We start from the raw sequence: 17017 nt of genomic DNA, 5'->3' as shown, positions 1-17017 counted from the left end.
TTTTGTAGGAGAGTCGGGCCACGGGCCTGCGTGTTCTGTGTGTCCCCGGAGTTCGTACGTGCTCCAGACCCCGGGTTTGCCTTGCGCATAATTCTCAAGGGCTCATGGCAAGCTGCGCCAGGGACACAGAGGACGGGGATGCGGGGATCCTGCCCCAAGTGGACCAAGGACTCACTGTTGGACTCTAATCTGTCTAGGTGTTTTTGTGACTTGCAGAAATACCTCCACCTTGCCTGGGCCTGGAGCCACAGGAGACCCTGCCGAAGGTGAAGAATGTTCTGGAACAATGCAAGACCTGCCCAGGCTGCCCCCAGGAGCCAGCGTCCTGGGGTCTCTGTGTAGCATCCAGCAACGTGAGCTTGCAGGACCCCGAGGAGCCCTCCTTCTGCTTGGAAGCTGAGGACAACTGGGAGGATCCAGAGGCCCTGAGATCACTGCTGCTGTTCCTGAACACCTCTGGATTCAAGGCCAGCTTCTGTGGCCTGTACAACGTGGCGCTGCCATGGCTGAGCAGCATGTTCAGCAGCTTTAGCGACGAGGAGGAGCTGACTGGGCGCCTGGCACAGGCCCCAGGGGCGGCCAAGAAAGGTGGCCTCCTCATGGCCCTGGCCAGGTTCTGCTTCCTCCTGGGGCGGCTGTGCAGCAGGAGGCTCAAGCTGTCCCAGGCCCGGGTGTACTTGGAGGAAACACTGGGGGTCCTGGAGGGCAGCTTTGGGGACCTGTTCCTGGTGGTGGCTGTGTACGCCAACCTGGCCAGCATTTACTGGAAGCAGAACCAGGAGAAGTGTACACAGGTGGTTCCCAAAGCCATGGCCCTGCTCCTGGGGACGCCCGGCCACATCTGCAGCACCGAGGCAGACGGGGAGCTCCTGCAGCTGGTGCTGCAGTGGGCGGTGGGTGGCCAGAGCCAGCAGGCCTAGGCCCGGGCCTGCTTCCTGCTGGCCAGGCACCACGTGCACCTCAAGCAGCCTGAGGAGGCCCTGCCCTTCCTAGAGCAGCTGTTGTTTTTGCACGGGGACTCGGGAGCCCCAGACGCTGCGTGGCTCTCAGACTGCTGCCTACTCCTGGCTGACATCTACAGCCGCGAGTGCCTGCCCCACCTGGTGCTGACCTGTGTCAAGGTGGCCTCATTGAGGACACAGGACTCGCTGGCTGGTTCGCTGAGGAACGTGAACCTGGTGCTCCAGAACGCCCTCCAGCCCCACAGCCTCCCCACCCAGACTTCCCACTACCTCAGGCGAGCGCTGGCCTCCCTAACCCCAGGCACAGGCCAGGCACTGCGCGGCCTTCTCCACGCCAGCCTGGCCCAGCCGTACAGCCACCATGGCTACCCCATGGCCCAGCCATCACCTTCATGACACAGTCGGTGGAAACCAGTGCTGTTGCCGGAGTCCGTGCCATCGTGGACCCCCTGGTGGCCCTGGCCTGGCTGCATGTGCTTCATGGGCAGAGCCTGGTGGCCCTGAACATCCTGCAGTCTGTCCAGGATGCAGTGGTAGTCAGCGAGGACCAGGAGGGTGTGATTGCCAACATTGGTGGCCGTGGCTCTGAAGAGGACGGGACGGACGAGGCAGGCAGCCGAGGGCTACTACCACGCCCTATGGGTGGCTTGGGACCTGGGCCAGCGGAGGAACCAGGCAGTGTTGCTGGTCAACTTTGGCACCTTGTGCCTGCACGCGGGTGCCAGCAGGCTGGCCCAGCACTACCTCCTGGAGGCTGTACGTCTGTTCTCGAGGCTTCCCCGTGGGGAGTGTGGCCGGGACTTCACCCACATACTCCTGGGCTACCTCTTCACCCGCCAGGACCCGGCCCAGCAGTGCAAGGGCTACTACGAGTGGGCCCTTCTGGTCGCCGTGGAGATGGACCACGTGGAGAGTGAGTGCCCCAGTTCCTCCTGTGCGCCTTCTGGGACCACTTGGGTCAGGGCACACCTAGGGTTTGTGATTCGGAAACAAGTGGTGGTTTTTCCACCATCGAAAGTGCTGAGTCATGGCCAGCAGCAGATGTTGGCAAACGCCCTGGAGACAGGCCGTTCCCATGCAGGGCCAGGCCCTCTGTGCCCTACTGAAGCAGCCAGTTCTTCCTGGTTTGCCCAGGGACCATCCTGCCTTGAGCATGGAAAGTCCTGCATGCTGGGAATCCCTAGACATAACCCTGGGATCAAGGCATGTTGTGCTGAGCTGGGACTTGGGGCCCCTCCATGAGCCAGGCCCTGAACGCCAGTTCTTGTGCCTGTGTTTGCTTGGAATCTCGGCAGCCCTGTGTACCGGTCATCCCACTTCACAGAGGACACGGGGCGGGTGATTGCCCAAAGCCACAGAGCAGTTCACGCAAAAGCAGCTTGTGCTGAGTGTGCCAGGCCACACCCACAAATGGGGCTTGTGGGGTCCTCGGGAGGGAGGTGCTGAGCGTGGGAATGTGAGCTTCAGGCCAGAGAAGCCACAAAAGGGTGAGTGGCGTGATGGCGGGGCAGCACTTGGCCCCGGATGAGGGAAGCCTCTTTAGTCTGGGACCAGAGGGTTGAGAGGATTTAGTCAAGTAATAGGTGTGGATGAGGGGCTGGTGGTGTAGCCTGTGTGAAGGCCCAGGGGTGAGAGAGTGGGGGTGAGTCAGCGAGGATGGGTGGGGTTTGAGTGGTGGTGAGTGAGCGGGAGTGTGAGTGGGGATGAGTGGGGTGTGAGTGGGGGTGAGTGAACGGGAGTGGGAGCGGGGATGAGTGGGGTGTGAGTGGGGGTGAGTGAACGGGAGTGGGAGCGGGAATGAGTGGGGTGTGAGTGGGGGTGAGTGAGCAGGGCTTATGCAGGGAGGTGCAGAGTTGGGAGTAGGTGGGCTGGGTGCTGGATAGTGAGAAGCTCTTCTGGAGAGCTAAGCAGGGTCTGGGGCCTCAGGCTGTGGCTTGGCCTTTTCCCCAAGAGCACTGGGGAGCCATGGAGTGCTATCGAACAGTCAGTGCAGACCGAGCAGTGAACGGACAGTAGGTGGGCAGGGCTGTCCGAAATGTAGGCCGCAGAGAATAGATGAGGAAGTTGAGTGCAGGGAAACGGCTGAGACAAGGGATAATGTTGACTGCCCTCTGCCTTGCAGCGCTTTGTCATGGCATAGTGAGACTACTCAGAGGTGCCTCCTGTGGCCTGGACCAGAGCTCCAGGGGCTGTGCCCAAATCTGAATCTGCTCATTTCCCAGCACAGGCCTGGCACCCACTCTTGGCCCTAGGAGGGATGAGATTTTGGAAAGGACCGTGTGAAGGGGCCCCGGTCCCACACATCTGCCCAAGGAGGGTTGGGGGGTTCAGACCCAGGCTTCTTCCCCAGGGGCATTCTGTGACTGGAAGAAGACCCTCCAGGAACCCAGCGCCCCAGCCCCCGCTGCAGCCTCCGGTGGCTCCTGGCACAATAGCCTGTGGCACCTCCTCCTACGAGGCCCTCCCCTGGGTGCTGGGGGATTCAGACTTGGAAATGCAGGCCAGGGAACGGGGATCATGCTTCCCTGTCTCCCCACCCTGCGCTGAACGGTCGAGGAGACCGAGGGCGGGGCTGACACCCCACATGCTTCCTTGGGGTCATTTTTGAGTCACTTTCGGTAGTTTGTGTCCTTCTAAGAGTTTGGCTGTTGTGTCTAGATGGTCTGGTTTCTTGGTGTACAATTGTTCGTAGTGTTTTTATGGAATCCTTTTATTTCTGTCAGGTCGGCAATAATGTTTCCTCTTTCATTTCTGATTTTAGAAACTTGGGTTTGTAATTGTTTATTTATTTTTATTAGAGATGGGGTCTTATCATGTTCTCCCAGGGGGGTCTTGAATGCTGGCCTCAGCGATCCTTCCCCCTCGGTCTCACAAAGTGCTGGGATGACAGGCGTGAGCCATGGTGCTCAGTCTCTGATTTTAGTCGTTTGTGCCCCATCTTTCTTTTCTTGGTCAGTCTGGTGAAAGATTTGTCAATTTTGTTATTATTTTCAAAAAACCCACTTTTGGTTCTGTTGATTATCTCTTTTGTTTTTCCATTCTCTGTATTTTTACTTCCCATTTCCACTCTCACGTTTATTATTTTCTTCCTTTTATTCACTTTGGGTTTAGTTCATTTTCTAGTTTCTCAAGGTGGAAAGTTAGGCTTTTGATTTGAGATTTTTCTTCTTTCTTTGAATGTAGACATTTACAGTTATAAATTTCCCTTTCAGCACTGCCTTAGCTACATCTTGGTGTTTTTGATACACTGTGCTATTTTTTTTCTTTTTAAAGTTTTGCTCTATTGCCCAGGCTGGGTTGCAGTGGTGCAATCTTGGCTCACTGCAACTTCTACCCAGGTTCAAGTCATTCTCATGCCTCAGCCTCCTGAGTAGCTGGAATTACAGATGTGCACCACCACACCCGGCTAATTTTTGTATTTTTTTTATAGAGACAGAGTTTCACCATGTTTCCCAGGCTGATCTCAAACTCCTGGACTCAAGCGATCCTCCCGCCTCGGCCTCCCACAGTGCTGGGATGAGAGGCGTGAGCCACCGTGCTGGCCCGGGCTGTGCATTTGTTTGTATTCTTTTCAAATTAATTTTCAGTTTCCCTGATGGTCTCTTCTTTGACTCACTGGTTGTTTAGGAGTGTGTAGTTTCCACATATTTTTGAATTTCCCACGTTTCCTTCACTGTCGATTTCCAGTTTCGTGCCAGTACAGCTGAAGAACACCTCTGCTTTGGTCTCGGTCCTTCTCCCTTCACCGAGGCTCATTTTGTGGCCTGGCACATGGTCTGTCATGGGCAATGTCCCATGGGCGCTCAAGAGGACTGTGTATTCAGCTGTTGTTGGGGGGCGTGTGTGACAGATGTCCATTTGGCGTACCTGGTTTCCAGTGTTAATCTTCGGAATGTTTCTGACACTAGAAAATCAGAAGCTTTCCACCGTTCCCAGCGCCCTGGCTTTGGGAGAGGCCAGCGAGCCTGTGGGTTTGGAGCCTGGTTGCATGAGTGAAGCATGTGTGGAAATGCCAGGGGCCGGCTTTGAACCCCATTCCCCCAACATGATGCCATGTGTGGCAGACATGACGCTTGGCTTTGCTCTCTCAGGGTTCCATCTGCGACAGGGGCTACTTGTGCCCCTGGTCTCATCATCTCAGGCTGAAGACGGCCCTGGTCCTGGCCAGAGGGGCTTTGTGAAGCAGAAATAGATGGCCTGGTGCAGGGGCCGAGCCTGGCCAGGACCTTGGCCCTGGGAGTTGTAAAGAAGGCCAGCCTGTACCATGAGCATGTGCACCAAGCTGTGCCCATGTCACGGTGTGCTCGGCGCCTGCCCTTGCACAGGTGCATGGCCTGTCTGAGCCCAGGCTCCCTGCCTATGGGGCCCAGGTTCACAGAGGTGTGAAAGAGACAAGCACAGAGCAGGGGCCTCCGAACCCAGCCAGCCTCGCTTCGATGCTGGGAGGCTGACGTCTTCCATTTTGTCTTCTGCCCAGGCCAGCTGCGGGCCGTCCAGCGGCTGTGCTACTTCTACAGCGTCGTCATGTCCAGCGAGACCCAGTGTGTCATCTACCACGAGTTCCAGCTCTCCCTTGCCCGCAAGGTGGCCGACAAGGTGCTGGAGGGGGCAGCTCCTGGAGACCACCAGTCAGCTCTACCGGTCCCTGGGCACCGAGCGGTGAGGGCTAGCTTTGCAGTGGTGGGGGTGTGGAGGGGGGCAAGGGGGTTGGGGGGGCTGGGAGGGGGGCACAGGGAAGCTGGCCCAGGGCCTCCTCAGCCCCTTTCCTTTGGATCATTTGGTTCCTTGGCATCAGATGCTTTGAGCTGGTGGGTCTGGGGTCGTCCCAGGGCTGCTGCTGGCTTGTGAGTCCCAGCTTGAGTCTCCCTTGTTGGGTCAAAGGTCATCTCAACCCCAGCAGAGACAGTACATGCACACTGGGCTGTTCTTCCTACTATGGTGGCCTTTGTCATCTGACCTCTGCCTGCCCCGAGTCTTCACTCCTGGCCTTCATCTGTCCCCTTAAATGTGACCACAGCAGCCACCTGTGGCTTCTCTCCCACAGAAGACAGAGCCAATTGTGTCACCTGCTTCCCTGGGGCAGGGTTTCAAGGTCTCACGTCCCATATGTGGCCCACTGGGCTTCCCCCGAGCATGCTGACCTGGTGGGGTAACCATGGCCCTGGCCACCCCACCCACAGGGCCTGGTGACATTGCTGCAGTCACAGCCCCTCAAGTGTTGGACTTACTGAGAGAGCAGGGAAGGGGCCAGATTCCATGGGGACCCGGGAGACTGGCTCCAGTCTTGGCCTCAGGTTCACAGAAGGAAAATGGGCCAGTGTGCTAGAGCCATGCTTCTCAAAGTGTAGTCCCTGGACCAGCAGAGCAGCATCCATGTCACCTAGGAGCTTGTGGCAAGTGGGAGTTCTAGGGCCTGCCCCAGGCCTGTGGAGCCGGAAGCTCTGGGGGCAGGGCCAGCAAGCTATAAGGACAGTCCTCCGGGTGACTGTGATGCCTGCACACCTTGAGAACCATCGGCCTAGATAGCCTCTGAACACTAACGGCTCCTGGTGCGTCTGGAGAAGACACAGGCCATGTCTGGGAGGCAGGGGAGATGGACTAGCACACTCCTCCTGCCACAGGGCAGCATGATGCTCGATTCCCTCAGAAGGATGTCCTTCATCTTTTCCATACCGTGTGTGTTCACCCTGGCCCTCCCAGCAGCCTGGGAAGGGCAGAACACTGCACACACAAGAGGGCCGTTCCCAGTCCCCACATGCCAGATTCATCTGTCACCAGACCCACGGGAGGAGGCAGACTGGTTCCAGGAGGATGAGAGCCCTTGTTCTGACACCTGTGTCTGATTCCAGTGATTCCAGGGCCTACAAATCCGCTCTGGACTACACCAAACGAAGTCTGGGAATTTTCATTGACCTCCAGAAGAGAAGGAGGCGCATGCCTGGCTGCAAGCAGGGAAGATGTATTACCTCCTGCGGCAGAGCGTGCTGGTGGACCTGTACATCCAGGTGAGTGGCAAGGGATGCAGGAGGGCCCCTGTGCTGTTCACTCTCTGTCCATCCACCCATCCACTCATCCTTCCATCATCTATTTACCTGTTCATCCTTCCATCCATCCATCATCCATCCATCTGTCCTTTCATCCATCCATCATTCATCCATCCTTTTATCATCCATCTATTCACCTGTCTATCCATCCATTCATCCTTCCGTCATCTATCTGTTTACCTGTTCATCCTTCCATCCATCCACCAACTCTCCATCCATCCATTCTTCCATCATCTTCCCATACACCTGTGGGTCCTTCCATCCATCCATCCATCCATCCTTCCATCATCCATCCATTCACCTGTTCGTCTTTCCACGCATCCATCATGCATCCATCCATCATCTATCCATCTTTTTATCCAGCTATTCACCTGTTCGTCCATCCATCCATCCTTCCATCTATCTTTCTGTCATCGATCCAACTGTTCATCTATCATTCATTAATCTGTTCACTTGTTCATCTATCCATTCACCTGTTTGTCCATCCATCCATCCTTTCATCCATCCTTCCATTATCCATCCATTCAGCTGTTCATCCTTCTATCCATCCAACCATCTTCCATCCATCCATGATCCATCCATTCACCTGTCCATCCATTCACCTGTCCATTTATTCATTTATCATTCATCTTTTTATCATCCATTCATTCACCTGTCCATCCATCCATTCATTCACCTGTTCATTCATCCATTCACCTGTTCATCCATGCCTCCATCCATCCTTCCATCATCCATCCATTCACCTCTTCATTCTTCCATCCATTCATCCTTTCATCATCTATCTACTCACCTGCTCATCCTTCCATCCATCCATCCTTTCATTATCTATCCATTCACCTGTTCATCCATCCCTCCATCCATCCTTCCCTCATCCATCCATTTACCTGTTCATTCTTCCATCATCCATCCTTCCACCATCCATCCTTCCATCATCTATCCACTCGCCTGCTCATCCTTCCATCCATCCATCCACCCATCCATCATCCATCCATTCACCTGTACATCCTTCCATTCATCCATCCATCATCCACTCATCCATCCATCATTCATCCATTCTTTTATCGTTCATCCATTCAGCAACCATCCATCCACCTGTTCGTCCGTCCATCCTTTCATCCATCCATCCTTCCATCATCCATCCATTCACCTGTTTGTCCTTCCATCCATCCATCATTCATCCATCCATCATTCATCCATCCATTTATCCATTCGTCCATATATCCATCAATCTATCATCCATCCATCCTTCCCTCATCCATCTACTCACCTCCTGTTCATCCTTCCCTCATTCATCCATTCATCTATTCATCCTTCCATCGATCCATCCGTCCATTTATCCATCCATCCATTTATCCAACCATTCATCCATCATCCATCCCAGTGTCCATTCATCCATCCATCATTCATCCATCCTTTTATCATCCATCCATTCACCCGTGTATCCATCCATTCACTTTTTCATGTGTACATCCATCCATCCATTCATCCTTCCATCATCCATCCATCCATCCTTCCATCATCCATCCACTCACCTCCTGTTCATCCTTCCATCCATCCATCATTCATCCATCTATCCATCCATCCATCCATCCTTCCATCATCCATCCATTCATCTGTTCATGCTTCCATCCATCCATCCATCCATCATCCATCCATCTGTTCATTCATCCATCCATTTATCCATCCATTCACCCGTCTATCCATCCATTCATCTGTTCATCCATCCATCCGTCCATTCATCCTTCCATCATCCATCCATTCACCTGTTCATCCTTCCATCCATCCATCATCCATCCTTTCACCCATCCATCCAGCTGTTCGTCCATTCATCCATCCATCATTCATCCATCTACCCACCAATCTACCTTAATCCATCCCTGCATTCATCTATCTCTCCATTTGTTTATCCATACATTCGTCTATCCACCATCTATCCATCCACATGTACATACATCATCTACCCTCCACCCATCCATACATTGTCTATCCACGCATACATACATACATACACACATCATTCCACCCACCCATCCATCCATCCATCCAAGCATTAATCTATCCACACACCCATTCATCCATCCATGTGTCTACATCTCCTCATCCATTCATCCATCCACCCACTCATTCCTAAGCCACTGCTGAACACCTGTTGTGTGCCTTTTCCCTTACCTCCAACTGGTTCCCTCACATCCTCCCCCGGTGGCCAGCATCTTCTCCCTGAGGGCAGAGGCGCGGCCCCTCACAGTGCACAGCACCTGCTGGTATACAGCACATGCTCAAATAATGTGACCACTCAATTAACACACAGAAGAACTTGCTCCAAGCGACATGTGGCACATCTACTTACAAAATGAATCTATCATAGTGGCTGTTTTCAGAGGCTTTCCCAAACACAGTGTGATCTGGAACAAATTGTGAAGCCCACGAGACTGATGAAGCTTTCATTATTGAGCACCTGCTGTATACCTCCTTGAGCTGAGGAGAGGGATGAAGAGCTTATGGCCAAGAGGGGACCAGGCCCACCCACAAACACTGCTGATGTGGCAGGGATGTGGCAACGCAGAAAGGAGCCAGGGGCTGGGCTCCCAGCAATCTGGGGGCCACGGAGACTGGTTTGAGTGCAGGGGGAGTGGGCTAGGGCTAGCCCTGGTGGTAGGATTCACAGGTGTCGGGCTCCTGGGCTGCAGCTGCTCAGTCACTTCCTAGCACTCAGGAGCATCAGTTCATTGTCCTCATGCCAGTGGTGGGGGCAGCCCTCATGCACAGGTTCTGAAAAATGCTCAAGTGTACCTGTACTGTGGGAGAGGAAGGAGCCTGGCAAAGATGCGCATAGCCACCTCGCCAGGTGTGGGTCTTGAGGGATCTTCTGTCTCCTCTCAGGTGGCTCAGAATGTGGACCTGTACACAGGCGACCCCAACCTGGGGCTGGAGCTGTTTGAGGCAGCTGGAGACATCTTCTTCAATGGGGCCTGGGAGCGGGAGGAAGGCATGTCCTTCTACCGGGTGAGCTGGCCTGTGGGCTGATGTGGGTGGGCCTCAGTGGGGCACCTGGAGGGCTGAGGCACAGGTGTGGCAGGGTAGAGGCCTCCCAAATGGAGGCAGGGCCACCCATGCACATGATGAGTTTCCAAGTGGTCTGACCGGGAATGATATTGACCATGCCCCTGCCTGGGACAAACTCTCGGGGCCTGGACGTGATAATGGCTCTACCCTTGTACCTGATGACCTCAAGCAACCATGAGTGGGAAGTCCTGTCCACATCTTCCAGATGAGGAAACTGAGGCTCAGAGAGGCACAGGGACATGTCAAAGGACACACAGCATATCAGTGGGAGGCCCAGGTCTGCATGCACCCCGAAGTGGGACGGCTTCTCCCTTCCTCTGAGCTCACGGTGTGGCTCAGCCTTGGGCACAGATCAATGTGGTGTTTTTAGAGCAGAGAGGAGTGCTGGCTCCCCCCAGTCAGACCTCCGGTGCCCAGGTGGGAGAGGCTGGTGTGTGGCTATCGGGTGTAGCTGGATGGGCCTCAGGTGACTCTTCAGCCCCCAACTTGGATGTCTGAACTGTGTGTTATCCCAGAGCACAGAGCTGTGTCGAGGTGCAGGGGTAGCTGGGGTGTGGGAAGCTCCAAGCACGTGTTTGAGCTCTGAGGAGGGCGCTGGGCAAGGTGGGTGCTGCGGGAAACCTGACCCCACCTGCCTGTGTGGTAGGACCGGGCCCTGCCCCGGCAGTGACTACGGGCAACCGCAAGGTGGAGCTGCAGCTACAGCTGTGCAACAAGCTGGTGTCACTGCTGGCCACACTGGAGGAGCCCCAGGAGGACTTGGAGTTTGCTTACATGGCCCTAGCACTCAGGATCACTCTGGGTAAGTCCCCTGAGCCCCCGCCCTGCCAGGACCCACACTTTGCCAGAGCCCAGCGTCCAGGTCTGCAGGCCAGGAGCTGAAACAGCTGCTGGATTTTCCTGGTCTCCTGTCCAGGCAGGCAGATCTGCCCAACTGGCTTCCCCGTCCGGCTGTGGGGCACAGCCCGAGGTCTCTCACGCAGTGCAGAGCTCCCTGCCTGACTGAGCTCTGCTTCCTGTGCCTGTTCCCGCTGCTGACCACAAGGGCCGTCCAGTGTGCCCTCTGCCTTCCAGACATGCCAGGCATCTCGTTGGTCCCTGTATGTGCCAGACTGAGTGGCACATTCCCTTTCTCTTGTGCCCTTCCCACCCTCATCAACCACACGGTTCTCTGGCTGATAAAATCCCAGTTCCCCTTCCAGCAGTCTGCCCCTTAAGGCCGTGCATCCCTTGGTGCTGTGCCAGGGTTGTCTGTCCCCCTCCAGAGACAGGGAACCCTAGGCAGGCCACATGCCCCAGCGCCTTGTGCCCTGTGGCCCAGTACACAGTAGGTATGCAGCTGACTCCCCAAGGTACGGGGCTCTGATCATGACACACCCAGGAGGAGTCGGATGTCACGTCTGTGGGTTGCCTGGAGCCGGGGAGCCCGGGAGCACCTGCACTGCATGGCTTTTGGGCTCCCCTGGTTAAAACCAGTGAGCAAAGGCAGGTGGCTATGTGTAGGCACAGAACTGGGCCATCCAAGTCCGACTTTGCCAAAGCCTCTCAGTAGACAGGGGCAGGCCTTATTAGTTCTGCTTTGCAGATGGGAAAGTGAGTCTGGGAACCTGGAAGGGAATGGCCAGAGCTGCCCGGGTGACCACAGGTGCCTGGAGACAAGCCAGGTGTGCTGCCTGGGATCTGTATACCTGCTCCTGAGGGGCCTGTGCCCTCCCTGCCCCAGGGAGCCACATCCTCACACCTGCCCCTTTGGCCTGCACCCCAGGGGACCGGCTGAACAAACGCGTGGCCTACCACCGGCTGGCCGCCCTGCACCACCGGCTGGACCATGGCAAGCTGGCGGAGCACTTCTACCTCAAGGCCGTTTAGTTCTGCAACTCGCCGCTGGAGTTCGACGAGAAGACCCTCTACTACGTGAAGGTGTACCTGGTGCTCGGTGACATCATCTTCTACGACCTGAAGGTAGGTGGGGAGGATCAGGGCTCGGGGTGTTCCTGGCCCCCTTGGAGTGGGATCTCCACCCGGACCCCAGAGGCCTGGGTTCCAGCCTTTCTTAGGAATGGCCCAGTGTCCTCCCTCGAGCTCTACACCCAGCTGGAGGAGCCGGCAAGGTTAGCAGGTAAAACCCAGCTCCCCAGATGGCCAGGCCCCACCCTCAACTCAGTCTCAGCCAGGGAGGCTGCCACATGAGTGGGCAATGGTGGCCTCTGGGTAAAGAAGGGGGATTGTAGTCAGGGGGCCCTCCTGGAGGAGGTGACACCAAAGCTGAGTCTTGACAGTCAAGTGTCAAGGTGCATTTAACAAAGAAAACAGGGTCGGGAGAGTGACATTTCAGAGGACGGCATCATCCTCACATTGAATCCACGTTGCAAGATCCAACCCAAATCCTGGCGCCTCCTCTAGGAAGCCTGCCCAGGGTGCCAGCCTGCACTGAGCAACTCCTTCCTGGAGTCCCGAGACACCTTGAATCTTCACATCACCCAGGAAGGGTGGGGTGGGACCAGTGTCTTACCATTGGGTTCACAGACAGGGAAACCCCAGCTCAGGGCAGGTGCAGTGGGGCGGGGCCCCAGCCAGCCAGGCTGAGGCCTTGTTCGGTCGGGTGTGTCTCGAGGGGAGGTGCTGTGCTCCCTCTGCCCCCAGCCCTGTAGGGGTGGAGAGCTGAGATTGGCAGACTGAGACCTGTGGTGTCTCCACCCATCTGCCCAGCAGGCACCGCCCCTCCTTAGCATCACACCAGCCTCGTGTCAGTGCTCCTTACGGGCTGAGGGGCCAGGGCACTCCAGTCCAGGGGCCGAGATCTTGGGGGCCTTAGAACAACGTGGGGAGCTGGGGCAGCCCTAAGACCCTGCCCCGTATACCCCACCGCAGGCCTGGGGCTGCCCGGGAGGCCCCCGCCCAGTACTGGCGACACCTGGTGGTTAGACGTGGTTTCTGTGGCCTCCCAAGTCCCAGCCAGACAGGGAGGTGCCAAGTATCAGGCCCAGGGGGACGCTGCTCACCGCTCAGGGGCTCGCCTGGGACCCAGGGGGACGGACCTCCCAGAAGAGGCCTTTATCTCTCTTGGTCAAGCCTGCCGCCCACTCCGCCTGTCCAGGAGAAAGGAAAGTGCCAAGTAGTACCTGAGAGGCCGAAGTCCACGGTTGGGGTCGAGGGACGGAGGCCTCCTTCACCTCCTTCCCATGCACAGTCCTCCTTCCCATGCACAGTCCTCCTTCCCATGCACAGCCCTCCTTCCCATGCACAACCCTCGTTCCCATGCACAGTCCTCCTTCCCATGCACAGTCCTCCTTCCCATGCACAACCCTCGTTCCCATGCACAGCCCTCCTTCCCATGCACAGTCCTCCTTCCCATGCACAGTCCTCTGGGCCTCATCGTGACTATGCTGTCAGCACAGGCCAGCTTCCCAGAGGGAGGCCCCCTTGGAATTCCCCAAGGGCGGCTGTCTTTCCAAGGCTACACCCTCTTCCTTGTATAGGAGGCTCTGGACCCAGGGCCCAGAGGAGTGGGAGAAAAAGCCAGGCTTGATGGGACCTGGAAGGCTGGCAGAGAAGCAGGGGTAAATGAGCATCTTTGCCAATTGCCTCTAAAATGGGGTCCCCTGTAGTCTACACATGAGAGTGAGCCCTGGAATAGGGTGGATTAAGTGTTTACTGGCTCACGCTGTCACTCACTAGCTGCCGCACACACTACAGGCACATGGAAATGCACACGCAAATGCACACAGGCACACGCACACACACACAGGCGCGCACACACAGACATGCACACACAGGCATGCACACACACAGGGACATGCACGCACAGGAACACAAACACGCACATTCACATGCACAGGCACACGCAGAGACATATGCATTGGCTGGCTCCTTCCTGTTTAGTTGGGAAGCCCCCACCCCTTCAGGAAGCCTTTGCCTTCCACCCCCGGCTGAGTCTGGGGCCTCCTGGGCTTCCCTCTGCCACAGCCCGGGCCACCCTGTGTGGTCAGTGTTCACTCCCAGGTCCCTCAGACTGGAAGCAAGGACGTTAGGCTCAACCATGCACCCAGCACAGAGTCCAGTGTTCGGCTGGGCCAGGGGGCATTGGATGAGCAGTGGCGGTGACTCGGGGCCTTCTCACGCCCCTGCTCCGTGTGTGGGGCGGGGCAGTGAGGGAATGGACTGCTGCATCTTGGACTTTGTCATTGGCCCTGGGAGCCATCTTGAGATGGTAAAGAGGGACAGGCCAGGCATGGGTCTTAGAGAGGTCCCTTGGGTGACCGCCATGTGGAGGAGGTGCCTGGGGAGAAGCCGGGTGGGGGATGGGAGGGTGAAGGAGGAGGTCTGGGAGGTGGCATCCCAACCCAGGGATGGTGAGTTTGAGCCAAAGACGCATTGACAATGGGAGTGGATGTCTGGGGAGTCACGCTCCGTGAATATTTCAGGGAACATTGCCAGAGAGGACACCTGTGAGATGGTTTTGTACCTGGCCTGGCCCGTGGAGGGCCTGGAAATAGTCAGCATGGACAGGGGCCAGAGGGGAGCCTGGGTCACTCAACACCGTGCCCCTGCTGTGGCTTGGAGCCACGGGTCCTGCATGGAACTCTCAGAGCAGGCAGGATCTGCCCTGACCTCAGCCCATGGGGAAAGCAGCCACTGCCTGCAGAGAGGGTGGCACTGGGGCAGGAGGCTTGGGGTGAGTGGGGCGTAGGGACAGTCAGGAAGGCTTCCAGGGGTGTCAGGGTCATCCCCACCTCCTGCAGCTGAGACCACAGCAGTGTCACAGGCTTCGGGGCTCCTGGGGCGAGCCAGCATCGGAAGGACATGTGGAATGACCTGGAGACAGGAACGGCCTCTGGGAAGACGGGTTCTGAGTCCCCCTTTTGCTGACCATGACCTGTCCCCTTCAGGACCCGTTTGATGCAGCCGGGTACTACCAGCTGGCACTGGCAGCCGCCGTGGACCTGGGCAACAATAAGGCACAGCTGAAGATCTACACGCGGCCAGCCACCATCTCCCACAGCTTCCTCCTGGACTGCGAGAAGTGGCTCTTCTTCTACCAGAAGGCCAGGACCTTCGCCACAGAGCTCAGCGTCCACAGGGTCAACCTACCTCCTCTGCCACTCTGCGGGTGGGCCCCCTGGTTGGCCTCCAGCCACCCTCGCTGAGGACAGTATCCGAGGGAGTGGGTTTTGTGCAAGGAGGATGATCTCCTGCCTCTCCTGGTGTCTCCCGTAGCTCATTTTCTGGGTAATGGAAGCATAAAAGCAGGGTTCAAATAGCAATAAATGTTTTTTTTTTTTTTTTTTTTTTTTGCAAAAACATACCGAAGTCCCCATGGCATCCTTCCCTGTGTGCTTCCTGGGCTGTGTCTAGGGGCCAGCTCCTTCCCTGGTGGCAGCCCTCTGATCTTGGGGATGAGAAGGACCGTGAGTCCAACAGACCTGGGCCAGGTCACCATGAGCCTCGGTTTCCTCGGCGGCCAGAGGGGAGATGGTGATTGAACTCTGGGCAGCTCCCTGCTCTCCCTGCTCAGAGTTCTTGCTGTAGGTCTCGTGCCACCCTTGCCTTTAACCTTCAGGCCACTGTGCCCAGATGTGGGAGCTGCTAGTGTCCCTGTTCGCCATTGAAGAAATAGAGGCACAGAGAGGTTAGGTGTCTGGCCCACCGTCACACAGCAGGTAGAGGCGGACACGCAGAGCCCAGTACACTGACCACCACACCACCCTGCCAGCCTGCAGCCAGGAAGGTGTCCCCCATTAGGACCCAAGGTCAGCTCCTGGACCTCTCTCGTGGTGTCAGGAGAGCCGCAGGCCAGTGAGGGTGGTCCCGGGGATCCCTCACTCAGTGTCCTTTGCTCCCAGACTCGGTTGGGCCGAGCCTGGCCAGTCCCACCTCTGGCCACTGGTCAGCCCTGCGGGAAGTGAGATGCAGGGATCTCCGCCTGTGTAGACGCTGCTACCCAGTATTGAAAGCCTTATCTGGGCTGCCCCCCAGCTGTCCCCACCCCCCCCCTCCCCTTCCGGACCCCGGCCCTCATCCCAGTCCCAGGAATCCCAGGTTTTCCTTCTTGGAATCTCTTGGCCCCAGGGAATACAGTTCACACGGTCTCTTTGCCAGTTTACGCAAGGAAACTGACGTTCAGAGACTGTGGGTGTCCCACGTGATTCTCACATACACTGCACTCTCCCAGACCCCTCTTTTAAACACTTTAAATGAGGTGATTTTCACATCGCATGCAATTAACTATTTCCACGCAAATAATGTGGTGGCATTTATACATTCACAGTCCTGTGCAACCACCCACGCCATCTAGTTTCAAAATGTATTCATCTCCCCAGAAGAAACCTCCCATCCTCACTAAGCAGTTACCCCTCCTTGGTATCCCCCAAGCCCCTCGTTTAATGGTAGGAGAAGCTGAGGCCGGGAGAGTGACTTGCCAGTGGGCAGCGCTCTGATAATAAGGAATCAGGCACCCATCTGCTGCTTCAGCCCTGGGTTGGTTTTCCACCCAGCAGAGGTGACAGAGCCAGGAAGTTCTGGGAGCGCCACAGGTGTCACTGGTTCAGTCCTGGGTTGGTTTTCCACCCAGCAGAAGTGACACAGCCAGGAGCTTCTGGGACCCCATGCTTGCAGCCAGAGCCCTACCCTAAGCCTCCCCACCAGGGGGCAGCAAAGAGCTTTCCAGAACCGGCCACGGGGCTGGCGGGAAGCAGCGGGTCAGAGCTGCTGACAAACCTCACGTAGACCCCAGATCGCTGTCTCTGTGGGTTGGGTTTGGGAATTGGACGGGAGGCCGCATGATTGGAAACGTGAAGACAGCACGGCCTGGCTGGAGCAGCCGGAAGCGCCGTCACGTTGACTGAGGACACAGACCTCCTGCGCGCTGGGCCGGGCCTGCAGTCATTCTTCTCGGGGTGGGGCCCGTAGGTCCGGGTTGCTCTTGGTCCCTGACCTGCTTCAGAGTCT

At 56.6% G+C, this 17017-nt stretch overlaps 1 protein-coding gene across 1 annotated transcript in view; it reads left to right on the top strand.

Moving 5' to 3' along the window:
• LOC144333637 (SH3 domain and tetratricopeptide repeat-containing protein 1-like) overlaps positions 1-16795 on the top strand; it is a 30371-nt gene extending 13576 nt beyond the window's left edge. Inside the window, 17 exon segments of the mRNA XM_077958754.1 lie at positions 217-1331; positions 1334-1531; positions 1533-1875; positions 5440-5567; positions 5569-5621; positions 6821-6879; positions 6882-6967; positions 9887-10009; positions 10716-10728; positions 10731-10931; positions 11335-11421; positions 11835-11929; positions 11960-12180; positions 13431-13542; positions 14959-15179; positions 15913-15971; positions 16641-16795. Coding sequence (XP_077814880.1) covers positions 217-1331; positions 1334-1531; positions 1533-1875; positions 5440-5567; positions 5569-5621; positions 6821-6879; positions 6882-6967; positions 9887-10009; positions 10716-10728; positions 10731-10931; positions 11335-11421; positions 11835-11929; positions 11960-12180; positions 13431-13542; positions 14959-15179; positions 15913-15971; positions 16641-16795 — 3269 coding nt within the window.
• Positions 16796-17017: the final 222 nt, after the last annotated feature.

This window comes from Macaca mulatta, chromosome 13, assembly GCF_049350105.2.
Source record: "Macaca mulatta isolate MMU2019108-1 chromosome 13, T2T-MMU8v2.0, whole genome shotgun sequence".
Lineage (NCBI taxonomy): Eukaryota > Metazoa > Chordata > Mammalia > Primates > Cercopithecidae > Macaca > Macaca mulatta.
Note: the sequence above shows the minus strand (reverse complement) of the source record. Positions and strands in the feature narration are given on the sequence as shown.